General features: G+C 45.9%; 1 protein-coding gene across 1 annotated transcript in view; it reads right to left on the bottom strand.

Annotated features, from left to right (window-relative positions):
• Positions 1-996: 996 nt before the first annotated feature.
• The window catches only part of CHN1 (chimerin 1), a 252,033-nt gene continuing 225,466 nt past the window's right edge, over positions 997-27,563 (bottom strand). Inside the window, 5 exon segments of the mRNA XM_030209742.1 lie at positions 997-1,777; positions 4,893-4,998; positions 11,348-11,485; positions 13,913-13,990; positions 14,835-15,008. Of these exon segments, the coding sequence (XP_030065602.1) occupies positions 1,606-1,777; positions 4,893-4,998; positions 11,348-11,485; positions 13,913-13,990; positions 14,835-15,008 (668 nt within the window). The 3' untranslated portion in view covers positions 997-1,605.

The following is a 27,563-nucleotide window of genomic DNA, read 5'->3' as shown; positions in this document are numbered from 1 at the left end:
AATTGGTGTGTAAGGCCTGAGCTCTTTCATTAAAACTTGGGGTCCATGGGTCAGTTTTAGCAATTCCCAGAAGCCGGTTTCGACTCAGGTGCTAATCGCAAATATTCAGAGGCAGTAACCTGTTAAGGGGTCCTTTTATTAAGGTGCACTGAAAAATGGCCTGCGCTGGTGTAGATGTGTGTATTGGACGCGCGCAGGTCCATTTTTCAGTGCACCAGCAACACAGGCCTTTTTTTTTTAACAGAAAATGGACGTGCAGCAAAATAAAGATTGGTGTATGTCCATTTTGGGCCTGAGACCTTACTACCCATTTACTTAGCGGTAACGTCCCATGCGTTAACTGGGAGGTAATTGTCATACACTGCCAATTACTGCCCGGTTAGCTGCACGTAGTGGATGGGCATAAAAAATGAAATTACCATCTGGGCCACGCGGTAGCTGGGTGGTAGTTCCAAATTGGTCCGTGTTGGGCGTGCGTAGGCGCCTACGTGGCTTCGTAAAAGGGCCCCTAAGTGCTGCTGCATATTTGCGGTTAGCAATAGACAAGCGATTTAAACGGCCAGAAGCCTCTCTGAGCTGTTTAAATCACTTTGACTATCGGGTAGTGTAAAAATATTATGCGCTTTTTATATGATGTGGCATTAGGGATATTAGAGTTCCCAACTTTAAATAATGGCACCATGCATATAGTTTGTCTCAAGAGATATGCAGTACTATGACAGTTTTGCAGGTCTTTAAGGAGGTAATTTTCAAAAGACATCTACATGCAGTGATACATAGTCCACTTCCCTAAAAGGTTTTCTGTGTGTAAATGGGTGTGTTATATTAATGCATTTACATGTAAGCCAAACAGTATGGGAAAGTGTTGCTCTGCAATACAAGGTGTGTAGACCAAGCAAAACATCTTTTTAAACAGTTTCAGCAAGTTTAAAAAACAGCTAAATCATATTTGATTTTTAAAAGCTAAATTTAATAAATTAACACATGCATGCCAGGCGAAAATACAAAATTACAATGAAAGAACTGCTGAATTGTTGCAAATCTTTAGTGCAACTACCATATATGGCATGGATAACTTTTAGAGCTTACACCCCATGAAAAACTAATGAGGAGATAAAAGAATTGAAAGATCAGAAAAAATATAAAATAGTGAAAGGACACATCTATGTAGCAGCTGGAGACACTTTCACGAAAGCGGCTCTTCTTCTGTATCACAATCCAATTTACGCAGAACACCAAAGTAAGGTCACAAGAGGTTTACATCGGAGGAACGTGCTGCTGAAGTACTATCACAAGCATCCAGATGAAAAGTCCTGCATTAAGAGGAGATCCCCCGACAGAAACGAGGGAGTCTGGCATGCAGCACTTTATGTTTTCTACGTCACGGTAAACAGCTGGTGCTAATAGTACTGAAAGGTATATGTTACTGCTTTACGACAACGGTTGAGTGCTGCTATTTAAACAATATAAAATTCTTTGTTTTGTATTCTGTATACAATGAAAGCACTAACAAATTAATAATCTAGCCACAAGAGCTAATTAAATTACTATAAAACATTGCCTTATCAATAGAATACTGCTTTTTTCTTTATAAGAAAAAAAAAATCAAAATAGAATATCTTCATTTTTGATGAGCATCTCCACTACCAGCCTCTGATAGCGGATGTCATTCAGAGCTGCCATCGCGTCCAATTCTGGTGCTCGCATTAGTGTAGGCCCAAAGACAATTCCCAGATTTTCGGCACTCATGAGATTATCTTTTTCATGAAGAGTCACTCTGAAAGAAAACAGTCCATTGAATACAAGTAATAAGTACATCATAGAAACAGAAAAAATGACAGCAGATAAAAACCATATGGCCTATCCAGTCTGCCCATCCATATGATCTACTTTCCCTTCCTCTCCCTTAGAGATCTTATTTGCTTGTCCTAAGCTTTTTTGAGTTCAGATACACTCTGTCTCCACCGCCTCCCACCAGGAGACCATTCCATGCATTCACCACCATATCCATAAAGATGTATTTCTTTAGATTACTTCTGAGTCTGTCCCCTTTCACCTTCATCCTATGCCCCTCATTCCAGAGCTTCCTTCCAGTTGAGAGCAGTGATGTGCTGGGAATTTTTTAACAGGTTCTCTCTCTCTGGGCATAGACAGTCCTGGGGAACCCCGAGGTGGACTAAGGGGGCAACCCATTCCTCTCTCCCCCCCCATGTGGGCACACTAGGCATACTTGTTCGAGAAGTCCTGGCATGCTGCTCAGAGCCAGAAACAACCAGTGAGGAACAGTGGCAGTCCATTTATTTAGCTGGTGGGGCTTGGTATCCTTGCCAGCAAAGATAAAAGGAGTTCAGAGACGCCAAGGGTGGCTCATCTCAAAGCTGGAGTTTTACCAACAATATTCTGGAGATTGAAGGCCAATGAGTGAGGTTTCATTTGTGGGCATTCATACACATATTGCAAAAGTAAACAACAACTTCTACAGAGTACATTATTAATTATTTTCTCATTTCCATCTTCCAAAATTCCAGACAGCAGATGTACAGATCAGCAGGACCCAAACCAGTCCAAAACAAGTAAAGTCAGAAATACAGTTTATACCTAATTTTTCAACCAACCTTAGGATTCACCTTTGGGTTTATAAAGCAAAACCATGTGCATGTAAGAACTGGATAAACAAATTAAAACAAGGTTTAAAGCAAATGCCCTTAATACATAATTATTGGTAGCAATAATGGAACAGTGATTGAATATTCAGATAGCAAGCTGCCTGAGCCAACATATTTATTTTCCATTGAACATAATTAACTTTGCATGAACTTGGTGGCTAATAGTGTGCTAAACTGGACAATGTTGGCACATTTAGACTGACTCTGGACAGAACTTCTGCATGATGGAAGCCCTTCCCTCATTATTCAATACCTCTCTGTGAAATAGAAGTAATAAAAATAGGCAAGTGCATTTTTATAATATACCCTGCAATCCACAAAAGAAAAAGAGCAAGTTCCCACATGCCATCTTTGTCTTTTGATGTAAATGCTCCTAGGTTTTTTCAATCTAATTAATTTTGTTTTTTAATTGTACTTATAAATAGTAAGTCTGATTGTTAAGCACCTGATTCACATAACATGTCTGTATTGGTGGCCCTTTATTAGGTGAAAACATCTCTGCACGAATATAGGGAGTCCCTATAACGGGCCCCTCCAAATGACATGATTTAAAATTTATAATTACTACTCTAACTGATGAAACCAATACTTCCTATGTGTACATCCATATACTGCACAAGCCGACATGTTTAAAAATATAAGTGAAATCAAATAAAAATGCCACCAACAATAAAGAATGACAACATGGATAGAGCAGCTCATAGTTCTCCTGTTCTTAATCTAACCTCCTTGGGCTCCCACCACCTCCTGCTTCAAACCCGCAACCCGGCCCGCCCCTTCAAACCCACGGCTCCTTCCTGCAGCGGTTCTGAGCACTAAAAAGAAAAAGAGCTGCCAGTACAGAGCCATGTACTGCAACAGTCACAGCCAGGCTCTGCCAGAACCTCTCCCGCAGCAGCAGCAAATGTGCCACAGGAGAAGGTTCCAGGCTGGCAGAGCCTGGCTATGAGTGTTACAGTACATGGCTCTGTACCGGCAGCTCTTTTTCTTTTTAGTGCTCAGAAACGCTGTGGGAAGGAGCTGCGGGTCTGAAGCTGGGGGAGGGAGGGAGGGAAATGGGTCTTGGGAGGTGGGGGAGCCAGAACAGACAAAACAAAAAAGGAATTTATGCTGGGGCACATGGGGAAGGGGAAAATGAAGGAGGCACCCGGTTCAGTAGCGTTTGGGAGGAGGGAAAATGCCTGCCCTCACCCCTCAAACTACGTCCATGCTACCAATAATAAAGAATCACAGAATGGATAGAGTAGCTCACCCGCACCTCCCTTGCCTCTTTTTCTGCCGCAATTAATCTTTTTTAAGCAGTAGTAGCACATATCAGCAACAGTAGGCTGCTTCACCCAATCCCAGGGGCCTTCATTTAGCCTTTCCCGCCCTTAAGGGCTGAAGGAAGGCCCCCAGGATTGGTTGAAGCAGCCTGCTCTTGATTACGTGTGCCAGCACTGCTTAAAAAAAAATGAATCGCAGCTCTGGCAGAACAAGAAGAGGCAAGGAGGTGCAGGGGCAGGGAGGGAGGGAGGACAAAGAGAGCGATCGCAGAGAGGAGGGAGGAGAGAAGATGCCTAAGCCACAGGGTAGGCCTATGCCAGGAAGGTACCCATGCCCAAACTTTGGGAGCCAGTTGTTAAAGTAGCTACTTTAACAACCGGCTCTCAAAATTCTTAAAACTCTAACAAACGGCTCTCGCGAGCCAGTTCCAGCACACCACTGGTTGAGAGAGATGTCACAGAGATTTATGCATTTATGTCACAGATATTTAAAAGTCTCTCTCATATCTCCCCTCTCCCACCTTTCTTCCAAAGTAGTGGAGTGGAAGAGTGGCCTTTTTTCTTCAAGGACCCCTGGCCGAAGCAGCGAGCAGCCTCTGCTGACGAGTACCAGAGGTCTGTGCACAGAAAAAGTAGAAAGAGGTCTTTTTGATGCTGCCATTTGGGTGCTGAAAATTCCAGCGGCCAATAGCCTGGCAACTAAAACTCTGGCATCCTAAATGTGGTGCCCAAATGGTGGCGCCAAAAGGGCAGCATCCAAAAGTCCTGCTAACCTAAGTCCTTTTCTGGGCCTCTTAGGCATTAGTGTCTGTTGCTGTTTTCAGTCAAATAGCTGCATGGGGTTTTGGGATATTCCATATAGTACATATTGTTTATTAATGATCTGACCTTGAAATAATACAGAATCTAACATAATAAGCCCATTAAGGACCTAAAATAAAAAATATTCTAGTCAACCTACCTTTTCAAATGTGCTATGAGATACCGTAGGGATTCACAATGTGCAGGTGGCAGTAGCTTTAAAGCTTCATGAAGAGTTTCCAATTGTTCATCGAGATCCACAGTCTCTGAAACAGGAAGCATTCAGCATCACCCTCAGTCAGAGGCATGTTCTAATTAATGACCAGTCCAGTAAAAACAATATCCAACAGCTTGGGTACTATCCATTCAAGAGAGTCTCTTGTCGAACATTTCAGGTAAGCAATATTTGCTGCCTTATTTGGCAACTTGACTCCTTGTAGTAGTACTACAAGACTACCACTAGCGGTTGACTAGTACCATGTTGAAGCTGGCAGCCTATGGGGCAGGTGTAACTGGAGATCAATCCTCCCTCACTCCCTATTCACTGCTAGAACAAGGGAGCCTCCAGTTATGTGCTGGACCAGGGGTCTGGGGCCAGAATCAAAAGGGAGTGGGGGTTCTGGATTAGGGGGTTCATTGTTTGGAGAGTTCTGAATTAGAATAAGGGAGCTGATCTGAAGTGTTCCTGGACTGGAAAAGGACATCAGGGTGTGGACTACCAGCCCTTTTAAAAGCTAGCAGGCCCAACATCTGTGTATTACTGCATCCAGGAATGTGCAATGTTCCCAGTTATCACAACACAAATTTATATTTGTTTTGGGAGTCACTAACCTAAAGTCCTGATACTAATCGAGATAGTGCAGGTTAGTGATTCCAATGGTAAAATGTTAACTGCAGCTTAGTAACTACCCTCTCCAAAAGAGGAAACTTTAAGCTGAAGTGGAGGAGTAGCCTAGTGGTTAGAGCACTGGGCTTGATAGCCAGGGACTCATTACAGGAACTATCATCCGAATATGCACAATTGACCAATTCCACAGATGGGGTATATCGCTATCAAGAAATACCCCCACCATTCTCTGAAGGAAAAGACCTGGTTATCCTGAGTTTCTGCTCGGTGCAAGACAGACCAGTCTACTATTCCCTGAACATCATGCACGTGAAGTGGACTCCACCAATTTCCACTTCCCTAGACAGAACACTTTGTTTACCTACCACTCCTCCTCCCACCTCCCCTACCACTCCAGTTCCTCCTATTCTGTATCTCTCAGATATTAATTTGTTCCAGGAAGGAAAACCATTTCAGATTAAATACGATGCACCCCATGATGTGTTATATGATGTAGAATACCACTTTCTTACTTGGCATCTGTATCCTAAAGTATTTCTAGTCACTACCAAATATCCAAACTGCTCTCAATTTGTTGCCAACCACATACATATACTTAATACATGGTTGGATATGCAGTCAGCCACACCCCCAGCCAAACCCTCTAGATACAAGCGGGAATTATTAGACACCATTTTAGGAGGCACAGGAACTGTACTGGGAGCCCTTAATACAAATGATATGGAAGTGCTCCGGAATCAGAGGGGATCCACAGCACAACATGCTTCTGAAGGGTTTACATCACAACATATTATTAATGAGGCTTCAGCTAAACTATCTAATGTAATTGTAGATACTTTTGCTCTTATATCACCCATTATAGAACAATTGTGACGCTAGCACATGAAGAATACAGGTTGGGAAAGAATATTTCATGGGCTATGGCCTGTGATCAAATACAGATCGAGCTTATTACTATCTTAAAGGAAATTCTAATCACATCTAAGTTAGGCCACTGGCCACCATCTCTTGTTCAGATGGCTAGCACCAAATTACCAGAATTTGCTATAGCTCACCTTGATTGGTGGACGGTTAGTGTTCCAATCTGTTCACAACAAGGATGCTCTATCTGTATTTTGGTCTCATGGTCAGGACAACATACAGTTATTTACCCTGTTGTTAATATTGGTGTGCAAATTAATAATGTGATAATGTATCCTCTGGACCATCTCGCATGGGTGCAGCCCCTGGACAATGACTGGACATCATTCAGACCAATGGACCCTAGCCTGTGCCAGCGGACACCCTTTCATTTCCAGTGTGAACCTCATCAGTTTAAAGAGAGTGACAGCTCTTGCTGGAACAATTCATCCTCCTGTACTCTGACTGCTGAACTTTTATATTCACCCACTGTCTCACATAGGGTGTACTACCTTGGAGCTGGACACTTTTGTTTTAATCTGTTCTTTCCTCAAAATATTTCCTTTTCTATTGCTCCCCAAGTACATGACATCCGCCTCCCTAAGAACACTGTGCTGTACAGTTCAAACTATTTACAGAACAATACTTGGTGCAGTCATACACCCCTGGTGTCCATCACCATTAATGAGACAACATATTCTGCACCTCTGGTTACCAATGACTCTATTGACATTCCAGATTTTATTCCATACGCTGTACATCCACTCCCTCTGGGCATGGGAGAAGAGACTTTACACAAAATACTGAACTTTACTGAACTCCATGCCTATATGGACCATTTGAAAACAACCTCCACAGAAGTGAATCATTCCATCACTTATGAGAATGGACAAATTAGACAAACTGTTCAAAATTTGGTACAAGACTCCCATGTCTCAGTATGGGAACTATTCTTTGGATAGTCACCTACTGCTGATCATGTCTTTAATGTCTTAATTCACCCTATCATTATTTTAACTAGTGTACAAGTATTGCTATGCATTGTCATGATTTTCATGTGTTGTAAACTTAGACATATGTACAACTCTGTGCAAAGTTTAACCTATAAAATACCCTCACCCCTATAAGGCAGCTATACACACACACACACACACACACACACACACACACACTACTTTCCTTCCCATCTGAATTAAAAAAAACAAACCTACTTTCTTCCCAGCATTTACATTTTTAATCTGGCATGGTAATTTGGCTTTTTTTTTAACAGTCCCATCATCAACTTTGGAGCCACTCTAGTCTGGCAGGTTAATTTGAGCTTTGTATACCGGGCATCCTGGTACCAGTATGCCTTAACCTCCCAAATGCCTGCATCCCTTATGCACTGTCCATTCTGCTCTAAGACGGGTAAGGTGGCATATTAAGGACTGCCCAACCTAAGACATGAGGTTTGGACTCATATTGGGATTTAAACATCTCACTACTGTGGAGATATGAATGAGCAGGAACAAATATAACTGGAGGTATGAGAACAGGAATAGTGTGTCACTACAGTGACAGATCAGGTACCCAGGTTTGCTTCCATCTTGCCTCCCTGGAAAAAAAAAAAAAGAAAGAAAGAAAGAAAAAAGAGGTGTGGAGATGTCAGGATTGCAGGAGGTCAAAATTATTGCTGGACATACTTATATTAATATGAAATCAGTTTGACAATATCAAACCACCTTCTGACCTCTGATAAACTCTCCCCCTCCCCTTCAGGAACCATTGAGGATGAAATGGACCAAATGGTGCTCAGAGAGGCCTGATAGCCCTTTGGTTTCTCAATTACTCCTGATTAACATACCTTTTGTTCCATCTGGGAGCAGGGCTTCAGAGCAACCAAAGCCAGACATAGAGGCTCCATCACTAGGGATTTCACACAGGACAACCTGTGAAAGTTGTCACCTTTCTGACTTCAGAAAGTATCTGGAGTTCTGTAAAGGAAATAACTGGGAAAGAGAGAAGTTTTTGATCTCTCTCTGCTCCTGTTCCCTCTCAGTTCTTATTAGGTATAAAGCAGAGCTCATGAGGGCACTACGGCTCTCTCTCTCTCTCTGTCTTTCTCTGTGCAGCAGAGCACAGAGCTCTGTTGGGGGTCTACTGTCTCTCTCTCTGTCCAGGGCACTGCTCTCTGCCCGGGGGGGGGGGGGGGGGGGGCACTTCTTGCTCTGTCTCTTGGCAGCAGAGCACAGGCCTTTGTTTCTTCTTTTTCTTTCTCTGCACACCTCCATCTTTAGCCACCAGAGCACCTGGCTCTGCTCCCCCCACTTCTCAGACAGCCCTATTCCCAGACTTCTCCCTTCCTCTGAACAAACACCCTATCCTTTCTTTCTCCCTCTAAATACACACCCTGAGACAGCTTGTACCCTTTTTCCTGTACTAAGTGCTGTGAGCCAATGCATATATGCAAATATAATATACTTTATATATATCCAAATCCGTGTGGATTGCGTATTCTTTGGGAACCCACTGCCTCTGTGAACTGGACCCCGGGACCAACCCTAGACAACGAAAGCTGACACCCAGTTCAAATCCTCCATTGCTTCTTGTGATCTTGAGTGAGTCATTTAACCCTCCATTGTCTCAGGTACAAAATTACAACTACCTAGAGTACCTGAATGTAACTAACCTTGAGCTAGTACTGAAAAATCTAAATAAAATAAATAATACAAACTAATATCATGACAAATATAATTTATTTATTTATTTGTTGCATTTGTATCCCACATTTTCCCACCTATTTGCAGGCTCAATGTGGCTTACATTATGCCGTAGTGGAGATCGCCATATCCGGGATGAGAAATACAACGTGATATTGCTTTAGAGTTCATAAGTGACAGAGTAGAATAAGCATTCAAGTATAAAGAGTTCAATTCCAGAATAAGAAATAAAGTGGAACTGCGTTATCATTGATATAATTGCAGAAGACACCTCCCCTTCTCACCCAGGATTCTGGGCATCATCTACCTTATCCAACACTTCTCCTGGTTCTCACCGGGAAGTATTTTTTGCCAACATGACCTTTACTTCAAAAATAGTGAAGATCACTAGCCTAGATAGTGTAGGAGCTCGGAGATTTTCTGTTGACTGCGCTTAAGGATCTGTTCAATAGATCCTTGGAGCTGGGAGTGATTTGCTGGACTACAGAAAAGCAAATACGTGCCTTGCTCCATTAACATGGTAACACGGTGGGGGGGAGGGGCTGAAAAATACAGGCTGGTTAATCTTATGTCTGTGGTGTGAAAATTAAACTCTACGAGAGGAAAGATTGATGAAGGATCTAGAATCCAGACAGTTGTAGGATCTGAAGCACCATGCTTTTTAGCAGCAGGCATGGTCAAACATGACAAGATCAAGAGAATGTGCTTTCAATACTGTCCAGGCTCATAAATAAACTGAGCAGCCCAGGGCTAAGCTTCAGCATGGAGGACTGGATTAAAAATTTCTTAACAGCAGCCATACTAGGTCATTTAGTTATGAATGATGTCTCTAGATGTGCAGTCCTGTAGAGCTTAATTCCAAAACAAAGTGATGCAGAAAACAGTGAGAAACTGCTGAGAAAAAAAGTAAATAAATCAAACTCCAAAAACCAAAGAAACATGCAGTGAGACACAAATTGAGAAATGTTCTGAATCTGTTTTTTTTTTCCGGCATAGCAAATATATCACTGTTGAGTTGCATCACATCCTACTGCAATCCCGAGGGACCTTTCTTCTAAAAATAACATGCCACATAAAACTCCTGATGTACACATATAAGATGACTTCCCATCTCGTCCTGTGTGAATGCCTGGGGGACGGGGGGAGTCATAAAAGTCCAGACCCTCTGAGGCTATTCCTGGGATTTTTTGAGCTTTTTCTTTTATGAGGGGGTATTTGGGGACTGTGGTGATTATGGGGGAGGGTGGCAAAAGAGGGGAGCTGACATTTTTACAGTTTCTTTGTTAAGTTAGGTAATAACACCGTGTTATTGGCAGTGTTGATATTTTCATCTTGTTTATTTACAATCTTTGTATAATAATACCAGGCAGGGGCGTAGCTAGGTGGGGCCTTGGGGGCATGGGCCCCCACAGATTTAGCCATGGCCCCCGCCGCTGACTCTTCCCTGCCACTTTCGATCTCCCCAACCCCCACCAGCTGGTCTTCTTCAGCGCCGGTCTCTGGCACCTTCGCTGATCCGTTTCTGTGAGTCCTGACGTCCTGCGTGCACGCAAGACGTCAGGAGTCAGGACTCACAGAAACAGATCAGCGAAGGCGCTGGAGACCAGCGCTGAAGAAAACTTCGGCTGACGGGGGTTGGGGACCCCCACCAGCAAAGGTACTAAGCAGCGGCGGGGGAGGGGTGGCGGCAGGAAGGGGAATCGAAAGTGGCAGGGAAAGGGTGACGGCAGGGGGGGTCGGCAGCTGGGGGAGGTGAGCTAAACTGTGTCCCCCCCACCTCTGGACCCCCCCTCCTGCCGAGGTCTGGCTACGCCCCTGATACCAGGTGATGGGTTGGGAGGGGGGTTGGATTGTATATAAACAAAATCGAACGACTCACAGTTTCCTAATCAAGATGTCATTTTATTTGTTCGTTCAATAAAAATTGTTTAAACATATAAGATGACTTCCCTATCATGTGACTTGTAAATTTATATATTGCACCATAAGATATAGCTCTTGGTGAAGTCATTTTAACTGTGGTATATGTTCTAAGCTTTAGTTATATGATACAGTTCATAATGAAGCACTGACTATATGCTGTTACAGCTCTCTAAAAAGGTTAGTTAGTATTTAATACCAGTTCACAGGCTAAATCACAGGAGTCGCACTTCTAGAATTTATACTTACTTGCAGAATCTATGAATTTAGAGTAGGCGTCGTATGTGATGAGTGGAATGGGCAAATCCCTGAAGTACAATTTGAGTGCGCCGGTTATAATATTGATATCTTCATACATATTCACAGAAATATCTGCCTTTTCTCCATCTGTAGGAAAAAGGTTACTGATTATCTGTATTGAGCTATCTCATATGACGAGTTTTGCACAGATTTTTTTGCTCCATTATTACTTATGACAAAACAATGCAAACAATACTCTAGAAGAAACTTGCAGGTTTCATGCATTCCTGGCATGGCTCCGACAGCATTATGAAGCATGTCAAAATGATCGTCAACTAACACGAGGGCTGATGCAGATATCCTCTCTTGTGTTACAGCTGAGTACTAAAGCTCAGCGCACAGCTTCCTAACACAAATGTAATGTAAACATTTTGCTCTCCGATGCTGTAAGTAAATAGCATGCAAATAGGCTGTGTGTAAAAAATGTACACAGACATGGGAGGACATGCTGGCTACATGGGTCTGTGTTAGTGGCAACTGTCTTGCATTCAAAGGGGGTCTTTTACTAAGCCACGGTAGTGTCTGTAGCTCGTGGTAGAAATCATCTGGTGGTAAACACAGAGACGCCCATAGTGGGCGTCTCAGCATTTACCACCAGCTGATTTCTACTTTGAGCTAAAAATGCTTCCGCGGCTTAGTAAAAGACCCCCCCCCCCCCCACAAAAAAAAAAATTGTATCAGCACTCAGTCTGCATGGACATGCATCCGCATATATGCTGGAGTGTTATTCTGATAATAACAAACATAACCCCCCCCCCCACACACACACACACACAGATAGTATACATGCATTTTAGGGCCATCATACAGCTTACTTCCCCTTATTAATATAGGGAAAACAGAGAAATATAATCATTGGTCCAAATGATTAATAAATAATTGCGATTGTGAAGAAGATTATTTCCAAAATATTCAAAAATAATTGACAAAGGGGTCCTTTTGCTAAGCTGTGCTAACTGATTTAGCATGCACTAACAATTAGCTTGTGCTAAATGCCACGCAACCTATTGTATACATGTGGGCTGTATAGTACTTAATGCACACTAATTTCTTAGCGTGTGCTAAATCCATTAGCACTCCTTAGTAAAAGAAGCCCAAAATAGCTTGTAGCAGCAGAAATGCTGAGTAATGCTCATAGTAGCTCCTTGAGACAGCAAAGACACCAAAAAAGTCTCACAGTGACAGCCTTTTTTTGGTTGGTCGCACAACTTCTCTAGCCCCCTCACTGCCTCTCTGTTTCTCTTTCCTGCTGTGTACAATCGCTGTGGACCCAAGTTCTAGGTTCTCGGGCACCAATTAGGCAAGAGGTATGTGTGTATGTGTTGGGGAGGGGGATGGTGGTGGTTGTTCAAGGCATGTGACTAGCCTCCAAGGCCAAAGTAGACCATCCCTGCCTCCTGCCTATGTCATAAGCATAGAGGCATGTGCCATGTTAAGTCTCTGCTGATGATATCAGTCTTAGAGAGGTAACATAAGTATGTATCCCAGTGATGGAGCGTCAGTAGACCTGTAAGCATGCAAATTTTACAATCCCTGGGTAGCTAAATGACAAAACCCCTTGGATCTTATGTATTTGCAAGTCCTAGATTGCGCATCTCTGCCCTAGCATGTAAAGATTTTACTAACCACTCGACATGTTCTTTTTGCTAAATTATTCATCTACATCAAATACCCCTAAAAACTGTTTATAGGATACCTATCCAGAATGACTGGGTGAGTGTTTATTTGATTTTATTGGGAAGTGCCTGAGGTTACTCCACAAGCCTATTGGCCTTGAAAGATTGTCATCCCCCCTGCCAGAAAAGGATCCAAGTGCAAGGGTTGTATAACAGTCCCTGAGCTCTCTGAAGAGCCCCTGTCCCCAATACGAGAATAGGGCAAGGGTTACATGTCTATATTACATATGAGTATACAGAACGTTCAGTTATAAATACACAATGCAAAATAAAATTATAATGTATTATATTGGAGAAACCTACAGAGCAATAAATCAATCTGGTTTAAGTGTATTATTCAATTAAGGCAGAAGATAATTCTCTTGGTTTTTAGTAATACCCAATAGAAATCAACAAAACAAAACATGGAAAAGAAAATAAGATGATACCTTTTTTATTGGACATAACTTAATACATTTCTTGATTAGCTTTCGAAGGTTGCCCTTCTTCGTCAGATCGGAAATACCCAAAAACAGCTTTTTTGGAGTTGACGAACAGAGTAGAAAATCTCATGATAAAGATTACTGAACGTTCCAGTGATGCTATTGGTAGAGAGTTAATTATTGGTGTTGAAAATGCTTAGACTGAAATTAGGTAATGCTCCTTGACAAGAATATCTAAAATTGTGTAACTGCACTGGTGATCACTAGCAATTTCTGTAAATCAATGGGATAGAAAAAATTTATCACCTGCAAAATTACTGTATAACCAGAAACCCCATAACAGAAACAACATGACTATAAAAACCATCAACAGTGGAAATAATTTACAGCAAGATACTGTGTCAAATTAAACATACCTCTGTCAAAAGCCATTTTAACATCTTCAATCAGATCACTAAAGCCTGAAACTCTGTAGAGTCCTTCAGAATTAAGACCTATTAGAGAAGGAACAATCAAGATTTGTGTTAACAATATCATCTCACTGGAATTTGGGTTCAGCTCCCCCATCTCACAACATTCCTCTTCATTCTGTGAATGTGTAATAAAGATGCTACAGATCAGGCCCATGGGTTGGCTCTGGCCCAATAAGCCTCTACATCAGTCCTGCAGGAATGTACAGGAAAAGCACAAGAGCTTACTCCTGCTGATCCAGTATTTCCCTTTCCCCAGACCCTCTCCCAGTCTAGCAGCTCCTTCCTCTGGATCCCTTTTAGGTCCATCACCTCCCTGGGACTGACTGTGGCAATAAAACATTAAGGGCCCGATATTCAGACTGTGGGAGTTAGCTGGGCTGACTTCTGTGGTTGGAGCTGAGCTCTTATATTCAATGCCGGGTTGTTTCTGGTGACCGGCATTGAATATCTGGGTGGTTTTTGGGCGGTTTCAACTTAACCGGTCAAGCCGATATTCAGTGCTAGCCAGTTAAGCTGATACTGGCAAAAATAGGCCTGCTATTTCAGCGGCTGAATTTGGCCGCTAAACTTAGCGGATAGCCAGTTATATTATGCGATATAACTCGTTATCTGCAAAGCACTAACCGGCAATATTCAGTGGGCAATAACCAGTGATCTCCTGCTGAATATTGCCGGATAGCCGGTTAAGTGCAATTTAACCGGCCAGGAGCTATTCAAATGGTTTTAAGTATTGGACGGTAAGACAGCATGAGGCTTATGAGCCCATGAATGCATTGAAAGTGCCGCTGCTTTTGCCCCTTTGAGTTCTGTCAATATTAGTTACAAAGAAAAGAATTAATTCAGCTATGAATGAATTATATCTTACCTCTAGATTCGATTTCCCGTATGCACATGTCTACTACCATTGGTCTTTTTGTGTTATGGGCTTTCACCAGAGTGGTAAGGTCACAGCTGTACACTTTTTTGACATGTTTCAAATCAGGCTTGCAGTCATTTGGAACCATCTTGGAACACTGTTTGTGAACGTTCAAACCACAATCTGAGAAGACAAATTGCAAACACAATATGTTCATTGATGGATGAAAGCAGGTGGAAGACAATTCTGTAAAGGGGTGCCTACATTTAGACACCTACCTCCAGATCCTATATAGGTCACACAAAGTTGGGCGTAGATCCCAGATCTGTGTGCAAACTAATTAATTGAAGAGGTGCAAATCAATAGTGTTAATTGGAGGTCATTAAGATTTACATGCAGATCTGCTCTGTGCACTATTCCATAACAAGGCCATGGGCGGGTCAGGGCATTGTTAGGATTTAGGCGCTAAGTTACGCATATGCAAATGACGTTTGTTGGGCACTAGCATTGATACCAGCTTTTGGCAGGTGTAAGTGCCACACCCAAATTAGGTGCAAGATCCGCATTGAACGCGCCCTTTGCAGAATACTAGTTCGTGCAGATCTTGGGGCCATTTATGGAATTCCATCCTTAGGGGCATTTCTATAAAGGGCGCTAAAAGTTATGTGTCTAGTATTTTATAACAACAAATGTGTTCACCCAATGTGTTATAGAATACTAACCTAAGTTGGCAATTAGGTGCCACCACTTACACCTGCTCCATGGCAGGTGTAAATATGAGCGCCTAAATGTGGCAGTTAGACGTCTGATAGTATTCAATTAAATGCATGCTGATGTGGTCAGAACGCCTATGATCCCATGACCCTGCCTTGTAAATGTCCACTTTGCAGTTATGCACTAGAATACGCAGGCGCACAGTTATACAATAGTGCCTATGCACTTAGGTGCCTAACTGCTATTTTGGCATTTAACTACTGCTAAGTTGCATTTGAGTGCCAACATTTAGGTGCCTAATTGGCAACTAACTTTTGGCACACTAAATAGATTTATTCTACTAGAGGATGCCTATTTGAAGCCTATTCTATAAAGGAATATAGGAGTCTTCTCTCCTTTATACAATACTAGTTCTCCTTTGTGAATATAAAGAACAATGTAAGTATTACACAGAAAAATGCAGGAAGATAAAGACCATATGGCCTATCCAATCTACCCACCCATGCCATCTACTCTCCCTATCACTCCCTTAGAGATCCTATGTACTTGTCCCAAGCTGTCTTGAATTCAGATACTGTTTTCATCTCCATCACTTCCACTGGGAGGCCGCACCATGTATTCACCACCCTTTCCGTGATGAAGTATTTCCTCAGGTCACTTCTGAGACTATCCCCTTTTGTCTTCATTAATAAAACAACTGGGTGTATATATATATACATTATCTCCTGGATTCCTTATAGGGTGCCTAGGTTTGTATGCCAAAATCTGGGCATGCTTCTGAGATGCACGTGCAAATTAACTGGCTGAGCCAATTAACATCAGTAATTGAGTGCTAACAACCAATCATTGATGCTAATTGGCACCCATTAAAATTTGGGTGCACATCTGGCTGTGCGCCATTCTATAAGGCATATTGCTTAACTCTATTAGTGTGTAAGGGGGCGTGGTGATAGGAAGGGGCATGGGTGTTCCAAAAAGTTACGTTTTTACATAGTACTGCCTCAGCATGCCTAACTTGGTGAACCAGGCATCCCAGATAGTTTTTAAATATCTAGGGGAGAGGGAATTGGTCACCAGTCAGCCTTTTTTCTTTTTACTTAACCAGCTAATGCAGATTTATAGTACTAACTGTGTAATTTTGACTGGAAGGAGCTCAGCTAAATATATCAGTTAAAACTTGCCCAATTGGAAGTTTGGCAAGATTTTGGAACAGTTTTACTACTACTACTACTACTACTTAACATTTCTAAAGCTCTACTAGGGTTACGCAGCGCTGTACAATTTAACATGGAAGGACAGTCCCTGCTCAAGGAGCTTACAATCTAAAAGACAGGTGTACATTCTAAAGACAAGTGTACAATCTAAGAGACAAGTGTAGAGTCAATCTGATAGGGCAGATAGATTGGGGGGCATACTATATTTCTCGAAAGGTTAGGTTTTAGCTAAAAATCTAGCTGGTCAGGTTTAGATTCTTTAGCTAAAATAAAGTGGTTGTCTTAACTGCTCAGCGGATTTTGAATATTTATTTAGATTTTGCTCACACCTTTTTCAGTAGTAGCTCAAGGTCAGTTACATTCAGGTACTCTGGATATTTCTCTGTCCCAGGAAGGCTCACAATCTAAGTTTGTACCTGAGGCAATGGAGGGTTAAGTGACTTGCCCAAGATCACAAGGCGCAGCAGTGGGATTTGAACTGGCCACCTCTGGATTGCAAGACTGGTGCTCTAACCACTAGGCCACTCCTGTTGACAAAATAGTTGATTTATCATTACAGATGACTAGCATGGAGTAGAAGGGTGGGGGAAGAAGAACTCAAGCTCATAATTAAAACTGGTTTACACTTTTACTTTGTACCATTTGTACTAATAAACTACCGCTACTCGTGACCGGACCACTGAATTTGACTCAGCAACTCCAAGAATAAGGGAAAGATGAGCTGTAACATTCCCAAATACTCCAATATGATGGTGAGAGATCCCATACACCATCTACAATTCCAAAGAAATACACAACTGCTAAGCAACTCCAAAACACTTTCAAAGTACTTATGCCTCAATATTTCCAGTTTCCAAAGTCTATTATAGAAAGTGTTCATTTGATATTTTATTTGTATTTGTACTTAATTAGGCTATTTTGGTGTTTTAATTGCCAGAGAATGCACAGGAAATTTCCGGATGCTTTAGGTTTTGGAAACAGGCCAGCTAATTTCATTAATTTTTCATTACCAAAATATTCTGCAATCTCACTAGGAAAACAAGGGTAAACATAATTCTGTTACCGTGAATTCACAGTAAAATAACAATTATCTGATCATGGAGCACTTTCTAAATTAATACAAACAAGCGTTAGATTAAAGAAGTTAAACAGTAATTAGCTTGATAACAGATCTTGCTGCCAAAGTTCTAGCTTTTTCTTGGGAGAAGAGAAAAAGAGGCCAATTGAGGATCACTTTCAGGGGCCAGCATTATTTTTCTTTAGATATGGCTTTGTCTCTGCTCTTACTGGCTTACTTGTTGACATTTGGCATGGGTTCTGAATGAGAACTGACACTGACATGCTATGGAGGATTTTCCATTCGCTTCATAAAACAAAGATGCCCTTCCCTGCATCGCGTACTCATTGCTGAACAGGAGAACTAGCAGTGCTAGATAACTTTAAACTACCTCATTTTTCATTTTAAAAAGATAAAAGGCGAGAGGAATTTATTGAAGGGAAGGATGTGCTTTAAGAAGAAAAACCCTCTAGCCTTTGATGACAAATGATTTAAAAGAATGACATTACATTAGGGAGTTTATTACTGTATGAAACACTTATTACACAGTTCCATGAGATGCATTATCTGCTTCAGAAACAGCTCAAGTAGGCAGCAATATATCTATATCTATATACATACAGGGTGAGGCAAAAAAAAGTAACCCCCTAGAGATTTTTGCCATTTTCTTAGCAATTGCTTTGAATTTCAATGAGAAATTTAATGTATTTATTTAGTCATCATACTTACGCATTATTATTAAACAACATTTAATTATCTTTGCCTATGCTGATGTTACTGACATTTTAGAGTTATCACCTAGCGATTTTTGCGCGTTAAAAATGTTCAAGGCAAAACACAGTAAAATAACATCATTCAAATGATACAATTAGCAGTGTGTCAGAATTTCACAGTCACTATGAATGCTCAAAGAGTTCAACCCCAGCTTTAACACAGGCCTTCAGTCACTATTTGAGTCCTGGAAGTTAGTTCTGCTTTATTATAATAGGTTTGGTATTCTGCTGCCTTGTTGATTAGTCCCTGCGGCAGGCTGTCCCAAATCATCTGCAGTGCTTCCTCGAGTTCAGTGAGTGATTGTGGCTTTGGGTGGAGCTTATGATAGGCCTCCAGCATTACTCCCCAGACAAAAATCTATATCACCGTGATGTCATTAACAGTAAGCTGATGTCCCATTTTTTTTTCAGATAATGGAAGTTTTACAGTGCAAACATTTTTGAATGCATGACAATGGCTGGGTGGTCATGCTAAAATGTCTGTAACTTTGCAGTATTTAAAGATAATCTCATTCCACTCGCTACATAAACATAGATAGTAACAAATAAAACTGTAAAATTTCACATTGAAATTTTGAGTGGTTGCTGAGAAAACAGCAAAAAACTGTAGGGGGTTACTTTTTTTTTGCCTCACCATGTATATACTATCCCCCCAATATTCAGCTAGCGTCAGACTGCCTGCTGACTGCCCGACGCCAGTGCTCAGACCGGATATTTAATTTCAGCCTGTATCCAGCAACCGGCATTGAATATCTGGTTTCACTTTTGACCACGGCAACTTAACCAGTTAAACCGGTATTCAGCGCTGACCTATTTTAACCGCTAAACATGGCTGGTTTGGCACTGAATATCTGCACCTAACTGGCTATCCAGCTCATTTTTGAAAGTGATCGGGAGATGGCTGGCGATCTCCTGAACCCGGAGTCGGCGAAAGATCAAGGGGGGTAGTGAAGCTAGGACGGGGCGTGCTCACAAGATGGCCGGCTTCGCCCGATAATGGAAAAAAAAGGCAGGCTTGACGAGCATTTCGCCGGCTTTACTTGGTCCCTTTTTTTTCACGACCAAGCTTCAAAAAGGAGCCCCAACTGACCACTGGAGGGAATCGGGGATTACCTCCCCTTACTCCCCCCAGTGGTCACCAACCCACTCCCATCCAAAAAAAAACTTTTTTGCCAGCCTCTATGCCAGCCTCAAATGTCATACCCAGCTCCCTGATAGCAGTATGCAAGTCCCTGAAGCAGTTTTTAGTGGGTGCAGTGCACTTCAGACAGGTGGGCCCAGGCCCACCCCCCCCTACCTGTTACACTTGTGGTGGTAAATGGGAGCCCTCCAAACCCACCCAAAACTCACTGTACCCACATGTAGGTGCCCCCCTTCACCCCTTAGGGCTATGGTAATGGTGTAGAGTTGTGGGGAGTGGGTTTCGGGGGGGGGGGGATTTGGGGGGCTAAACAACCAAGGGAAGGGAGCTATGCACCTGGGAAAGGGTATGATACATACCTGTAGCAGTTGTTCTCCGAGGACAGCAGGCTGATTGTTCTCACGACTGGGTTGACGTCCGCGGCAGCCCCCACCAACCGGAAGAAGCTTCGCGGGACGGTCGGCACGCAGGCCACGCCCACCGCGCATGCGCGGCCGCCTTCCCGCCCGTGCGCGACCGCTCCCGCCAGTTGAATGACAAGCAATAAAATATGAAACACACAACTCCAAAGGGGAGGAGGGAGGGTAGGTGAGAACAATCAGCCTGCTGTCCTCGGAGAACAACTGCTACAGGTATGTATCATACCCTTTCTCCGAGGACAAGCAGGCTGCTTGTTCTCACGACTGGGGTATCCCTAGCTCTCAGGCTCACTCAAAACAATAACCCAGGTCAATTGAACCTCGCAACGGCGAGGGTACAACAGAAATTGACCTACGAAGAACAACTAACTGAGAGTGCAGCCTGACCAGAATAAATTCGGGTCCTGGAGGGTGGAGTTGGATTTACACCCCAAACAGATTCTGCAACACCGACTGCCCGAACCGACTGTCGCGTCGGGTATCCTGCTGGAGGCAGTAATGAGATGTGAATGTGTGGACAGATGACCACGTCGCAGCCTTGCAGATCTCTTCAATAGTGGCTGACTTCAAGTGGGCCACCGACGCTGCCATGGCTCTGACACTATGAGCCGTGACATGACCCTCAAGAGCCAGCCCAGCCTGGGCGTAAGTGAAGGAAATGCAATCTGCTAGCCAATTGGAGATGGTGCGTTTCCCGACAGCGACCCCTAGCCTGTTAGGGTCGAAAGAAATAAACAATTGGGCGGACTGTCTGTTGGGCTGTGTCCGCTCCAAGTAGAAGGCCAATGCTCTCTTGCAGTCCAATGTGTGCAACTGACGTTCAGCAGGGCGGGTATGCGGCCTGGGGAAGAATGTTGGCAAGACAATTGACTGGTTAAGATGGAACTCCGACACCACCTTCGGCAGGAACTTTGGGTGAGTGCGGAGCACTACTCTGTTGTGATGAAATTTAGTATATGGAGCATGAGCTACTAGGGCTTGAAGCTCACTGACCCTACGAGCTGAAGTAACTGCCACCAAGAAAATGACCTTCCAGGTCAAGTACTTCAGATGGCAGGTATGCAGTGGCTCAAAAGGAGGTTTCATCAGCTGGGTGAGGACGACGTTGAGATCCCATGACACAGTAGGAGGCTTGATAGGGGGCTTTGACAAAAGCAAGCCTCTCATGAATCGAACGACTAAAGGCTCTCCAGAGATGGCTTTACCTTCCACACGATAATGGTAAGCACTAATCGCACTAAGGTGATTCCTTACTGAGTTGGTCTTGAGGCCAGACTCTGATAAGTGCAGAAGGTATTCAAGCAGGTTCTGTGCAGGGCAAGAACGAGGTTCTAGGGCCTTGCTCTCACACCAAACGACAAACCTCCTCCACTTGAAAAAGTAACTCTTTTTAGTGGAATCCTTCCTAGAGGCAAGCAAGACCCGGGAGACACCCTCAGACAGACCCAACGCAGCGAAGTCTACGCCCTCAACATCCAGGCTGTGAGAGCCAGGGATTGAAGGTTGGGGTGCAGCAACGCTCCGTCGTTCTGCGAAATGAGAGTCGGAAAACACTCCAATCTCCACGGTTCTTCGGAGGACAACTCCAGAAGAAGAGGGAACCAGATCTGACGGGGCCAAAAGGGCGCTATCAGAATCATGGTGCCGCGGTCTTGCTTGAGCTTCAGTAAGGTCTTCCCCACCAAAGGTATGGGAGGATAAGCATACAGGAGGCCGGTCCCCCAATGAAGGAGAAAGGCATCTGACGCTAGCCTGCCGCGTGTCTGAAGTCTGGAACAGAACAGAGGCAGCTTGTGGTTGGTCTGAGAGGCGAAAAGATCCACCGAGGGGGTGCCCCACTCTCGGAAGATCTTGCGTACCACTCTGGAATGGAGCGACCACTCGTGCGGTTGCATGACTCTGCTCAGTCTGTCGGCCAGACTGTTGTTTACGCCTGCCAGGTACGTGGCTTGGAGAAGCATGCCGAACCGACACGCCCAACGCCACATACCGACGGCTTCCTGACACAGGGGGCGAGATCCGGTGCCCCCCTGCTTGTTGACGTAATACATTGCAACCTGATTGTCTGTCCGAATTTGGATAATTTGGCAGGACAGCCGATCTCTGAAAGCCTTCAGTGCGTTCCAGATCGCTCGGAGCTCCAGGAGGTTGATCTGCAGATCCTTTTCCTGGAGGGACCACAGACCCTGGGTGTGAAGCCCATCGACATGGGCTCCCCACCCCAGGCGAGATGCATCCGTCGTCAGCACTTTCGTGGGCTGCGGAATTTGGAATGGACGTCCCAGGGTCAAATTGGTCCGTATGGTCCACCAGAGCAGTGAAGTGCGGCAACTGGTGGAGAGGCGGATGACATCCTCTAGATTCCCGGTGGCTTGGAACCACTGGGAAGCTAGGGTCCATTGAGCAGATCTCATGTGAAGACGAGCCATGGGAGTCACATGAACTGTGGAGGCCATATGACCCAGAAGTCTCAACATCTGCCGAGCTGTGATCTGCTGAGACGCTCTGGTCTGCGAAGCCAGGGCCAAGAGATTGGTGGCCCTCGCTTCGGGAAGGTAGGCCTGAGCCGTCTGGGAATTCAGCAGCGCTCCTATGAATTCCAGAGACTGAGTTGGCTGGAGATGGGACTTTGGGTAATTTATCACAAACCCCAGCAGCTCCAGAAGTTGAATAGTGCACTGCATGGACCGGAGGGCTCCGGCCTCCGAGGTGTTCTTGACCAGCCAATCGTCGAGATATGGGAACACGTGCACTCCCAGCTTGCGTAGGTAGGCCGCTACCACCACGAGGCACTTTGTAAACACTCGTGGGGCAGAGGCGAGCCCAAAGGGCAGCACACAATACTGAAAGTGCCGTGCGCCCAGGCGGAATCTGAGATACTGTCTGTGAGCTGGCAGTATCGGGATGTGAGTGTATGCGTCCTTTAAATCCAGGGAACATAGCCAATCGTTTTTCTGAATCATTGGCAGAAGGGTGCCCAAGGAAAGCATCCTGAACTTTTCTTTGACCAGGAATTTGTTCAGGCCTCTCAGGTCTAGGATGGGACGCATCCCCCCTGTTTTCTTTTCCACAAGGAAGTACCTGGAATAGAATCCCTGCCCTTCCTGCCCGGGTGGTACGGGCTCGACCGCATTGGCGCTGAGAAGGGCGGAGAGTTCCTCTGCAAGTACCTGCTTGTGATGGGAGCTGAAAGACTGAGCTCCCGGGGGACAATTTGGAGGCAGGGAGGCCAAATTCAGGGCGTATCCGTACCGCACTATTTGGAGAACCCACTGGTCGGAGGTTATGAGAGGCCACCTTTGGTGAAAGAATTTTAACCTCCCTCCGACCGGCAGGTCGTCCGGTACGGACACTTGTAGGGCGGCTATGTTCCCATGGATCCAGTCAAAAGCCCGTCCCTGGCTTTTGCTGTGGAGGCGCAGGGGGCTGCTTAGGCGCACGCTGTTGACGGGAACGAGCGCGCTGGGGCTGTCCCTGTGCCTGACGAGGCCTTCGGGCCAGCTGGTTGTACCTACGCTTCGCAAAAGAATAGGGTGCAGCCTGCCGAGCCCGGGAAAAACGCCCGCCCGCGGGGGCGGGTGCTGAAGGCGCCCGGTGGGAGAGCTTGTCGAGAGCGGTTTCCCGCTGATGCAGTTGGTCAACCATCTGCTCGACCTTCTCGCCAAAAATATTATCCCCCCGGCAAGGGACGTCAGCCAGTCTCTGCTGGGTGCGGTTGTCCAGGTCAGAGGCACGCAGCCATGAGAGCCTGCGCATCACTATACCTTGGGCCGCAGCACGAGATGCCACGTCACAGGTGTCAAAAATCCCCCTGGACAGGAACTTTCTGCACGCCTTCAGCTGCCTGACCACCTCCTGATAAGGCCTGGACTGCTCCGGCGGGAGCTTATCGACCAGGTCCGCCAGCTGTTGCACATTGGTCCGCATGTGGATGCTCATATAGAGCAGGTAAGATTGGATGCGGGTCACGAGCATGGAGGATTGGTAGGCCTTCCTCCCAAATGAGTCCAGAGTGCGAGACTCCCGCCCCGGGGGCGCCGAGGCGGTATCCCTCGAACTCCGTGCCCTCTTGAGAGCAGAATCCACGACCGCTGAGTCATGGGGCAACTGGGGCCGCATGAGCTCTGGGTCAGAGTGGATCCTGTACTGGGACTCTGCTTTCTTGGGAATGGTGGGGTTAGTTAGTGGTCGCACCCAGTTCCGAAGCAGCGTCTACTTCAGGACATTGTGCAGCGGTACCGTGGAGGACTCTCTAGGTGGTGATGGATAGTCGAGGACCTCGAGCATCTCGGCCCTCGGCTCTTCCACAGAGACCACGGGAAAGGGAATGCTTATAGACATATCCCGCACAAAGGAGGCAAAGGAGAGACTCTCAGGAGGTGAGAGCTTCCTCTCCGGTGACGGCGTGGGGTCCGAGGGAAGGCCCGTAGACTCCTCTGAGGAGAAATATCTCGGGTCCTCCTCTTCCCCCCACGAGTCCTCATCCTCGGTATCGGACATTAGCTCATGTAGCTGAGTCCGGTACCGGGCCCGGCTCGACGTCGAGGCACCAAGGTCTCGGTGTCGTCGAGCGGTGGACTCCCGCGCCGGCGGGGACGGAGCTCCCTCCATCGACGTCGACGGGGACTCCACCTGCGTGGCGGTCGAGACCGGCACCGCAAGCGGCGGCGGTGTCGACAGCCCCGGCGCCGGGCTAGAGCTCGCCGGCGCCACAGTCATCGGCGCCGGGGGCGCAAGCACCCCCGACGCCGGCACAGCCTGGCGCATCAGCCCTTCCAGGATCCCCGGAAGGATGGCTCTGAGGCACTCGTCCAGGCCCACTGCCGGGAAAGGCGGTGGGGCCGGTAAGGGTGTCGGTGCCAGAAGCTGCTGGGGGCCAGGAGACGGCACCGAGGTGCCGGAACCCCGACGCGTCGGTACCTCCACCACCGACGGAGATCTCTCCTCTCTGCGATGACGCTTCGGCGTCGACTCCTCTTCAGGGTGCACCGAGGGCTCCCGGTGACGGCGCTTCTTATCTTTTTTCCGGTGCACGTCACCGGTGCCGGAGGGCATGGAGGAGGAGGAGGTCGATCCCCCTCGGTCTCGAGGTACCGGGTCCGACAGGGTTCGGTCCCGTGGCTCACGAGTTGAGGGAGTGACCGGGGCCGACTGCCCACGCGGCCTCTCAACCCCACTCTCACCGGCGGACCGGCGGGCCAACGGGACCTGTTCTCCTGGGGTCGCTGCCATCGGTGCCGATGTCTCGGGCATCGATACCGGTACCGAAGAACCGGCCTTCGATACCGATGCCGTCGAGGTCGACGTCGAGGGGCCGGCGCAAGTTCCAAAAAGACGGTCCCGCAGAACTTGCCTCGCAACCTGAGTCCGTTTCCGGAGACCGAGACACAAAGCGCATGACTTGAGATTGTGCTCCGGCCCGAGGCACTGGAGGCACCAAGCGTGGGTGTCGGTCTGCGAGATCGGCCGGCCGCAGCGACCACACTTTTTAAATCCACTCGGGACCTTCGAGGACATCGACGGAAAAATCGCGTCGGCGAAGTCAAAGTCGGCAATGGTGGCTAAAATCACACCACGAAAAAATCAACCGACCGAGCGGCCACTAGGCCGCAACGTGGCGTCCCCGCTAGAAAGCGAGGGAAAAGGGGGAGCGCGTGCTCCACACGCGCAAAAAAAAAAAATTTCTTTTTTTTTTTTTTTTTTTTTTAAACAATACAAACAAAAAACAGAGGGAACCGAACGGTCCAAGCGACGATCCGCGTAAACGCGGTCGAAAATCCGGCGGCTGAACAGAGAGAGAGGCAAACGCACCACTCTCTCAGTCGCGGGAAAAAAGTAACTGGCGGGAGCGGTCGCGCACGGGCGGGAAGGCGGCCGCGCATGCGCGGTGGGCGTGGCCTGCGTGCCGACCGTCCCGCGAAGCTTCTTCCGGTTGGTGGGGGCTGCCGCGGACGTCAACCCAGTCGTGAGAACAAGCAGCCTGCTTGTCCTCGGAGAACTATTTTTATTTATTTTTTAATTTTTAGAAGTGCCCCATAGGGTGCCCGGTTGGTGTCCTGGCATGTGAGGGGGGCCAGTGCACTACAAATGCTAGTTCCTCCCACGACCAAATGCCTTGGATTTGGCCGGGTTTGAGATCGCCGGCATTATTTTCCATTATGGCCGAAAACCGATGCCGGCCATCTCAAACCCGGTGAACTCTGACATTTGGCCGGGCCCAACCGTATTAGCGAAGAAAAAGATGGCTGGCCATCTTTTTCGAAAATATGGTTGGCTCCGCCCACTTACGGCACCAGCCCCGAAGATGGTTGGCCAGCTATTTGGCCGGCGCCATTCAATTATGCCCCTCCACGTCATGCAATATAGCCGGTTAGCAGCTAGCTAGCTAGCTAGCTGCTAACCATGATTATTCAGCATAGATAAACAGTTATCTGCTGCTGAATATCCATGGTAAGGAACTAGGGGCCTCTTTTTCCAAGCTGTGGCAAAAGTGGGCAACGCGTGTTGAGGCCCCCTTTTACTGCAGTGGGTAAAAGGGAAGGTCTCGCTTTCCTGCAGGAAATGGCTGGGTGGCAAGTAAAGCACTTGCCGCATAGCTATTTCAGGGGGGAGGGAACCCTTACCGCCACTCATTGAGGTGGCGGTAAGGGCCCCCATGCTAATCCGGCGATAACCAGACAGTGCGTGGCACTGCCTGATTACCATTGGGTACAGTTGGTGCTACAAAAATAAATAAATATTTGTAGCACCGGAAATGATGGCGTGGTAGGGGTGGGAAGTACCATCAAGCTGCTGCGGTAGCCTGGCGGTTCTTCCATTATAGCGAGCGGTAAGCCTGCGTTGGGCTTACCGATGCTTAATGAAAGGAGTCCTAAAACACTATTTAACTGGCCAGGAGCTGTTCCTGGCCAGTTAAATAGTTTTTAATATTGGCCAGCATATATATAAAGGATGGACACTGAACACTTTCAGAATCATTTCATCTTATTGTATCTCTGGCAAATATACTTTATTCTTCTCACCATCAGCAAACATCTCACAACGTAAATTATAAATTTTTAAAAAATCTAATTTCATTTCAGGGTCGTAGCCAGACACCCAATTTTGGGTGGGTCTGGGCCCAGGATGGGTGGGCAGAATAACTTTGCCCTGTCCCACAAGTGATTTGGTCTCTCCCTCTCTCGCCTGCATGCCATTTGGTCTCTCAAACATCCTCCCTCCCTCCCTCCCTCGCATGCAGCAACTAATACACACTGCTCATGTTGGCCCCACAGCCTTCTCTCTGATGCAACTTCCTGTTTCCGCATAGGTGGGAATACATCAGAGGGAAGGCTGTGGGGCTGGTGCGAATAGTGTGTATCAGTGGCTGCTCGCTGCAGGCGAAGATCTGCTATTTAAAAAGGTATAGAGGAGGGACAGT

This window comes from Microcaecilia unicolor, chromosome 7, assembly GCF_901765095.1.
Source record: "Microcaecilia unicolor chromosome 7, aMicUni1.1, whole genome shotgun sequence".
In the NCBI taxonomy this organism is placed as follows: Eukaryota; Metazoa; Chordata; class Amphibia; order Gymnophiona; family Siphonopidae; genus Microcaecilia; species Microcaecilia unicolor.
The sequence above is the reverse complement of the archived record's forward strand: the minus strand, read 5'-3'. Positions and strand labels throughout refer to the sequence as shown.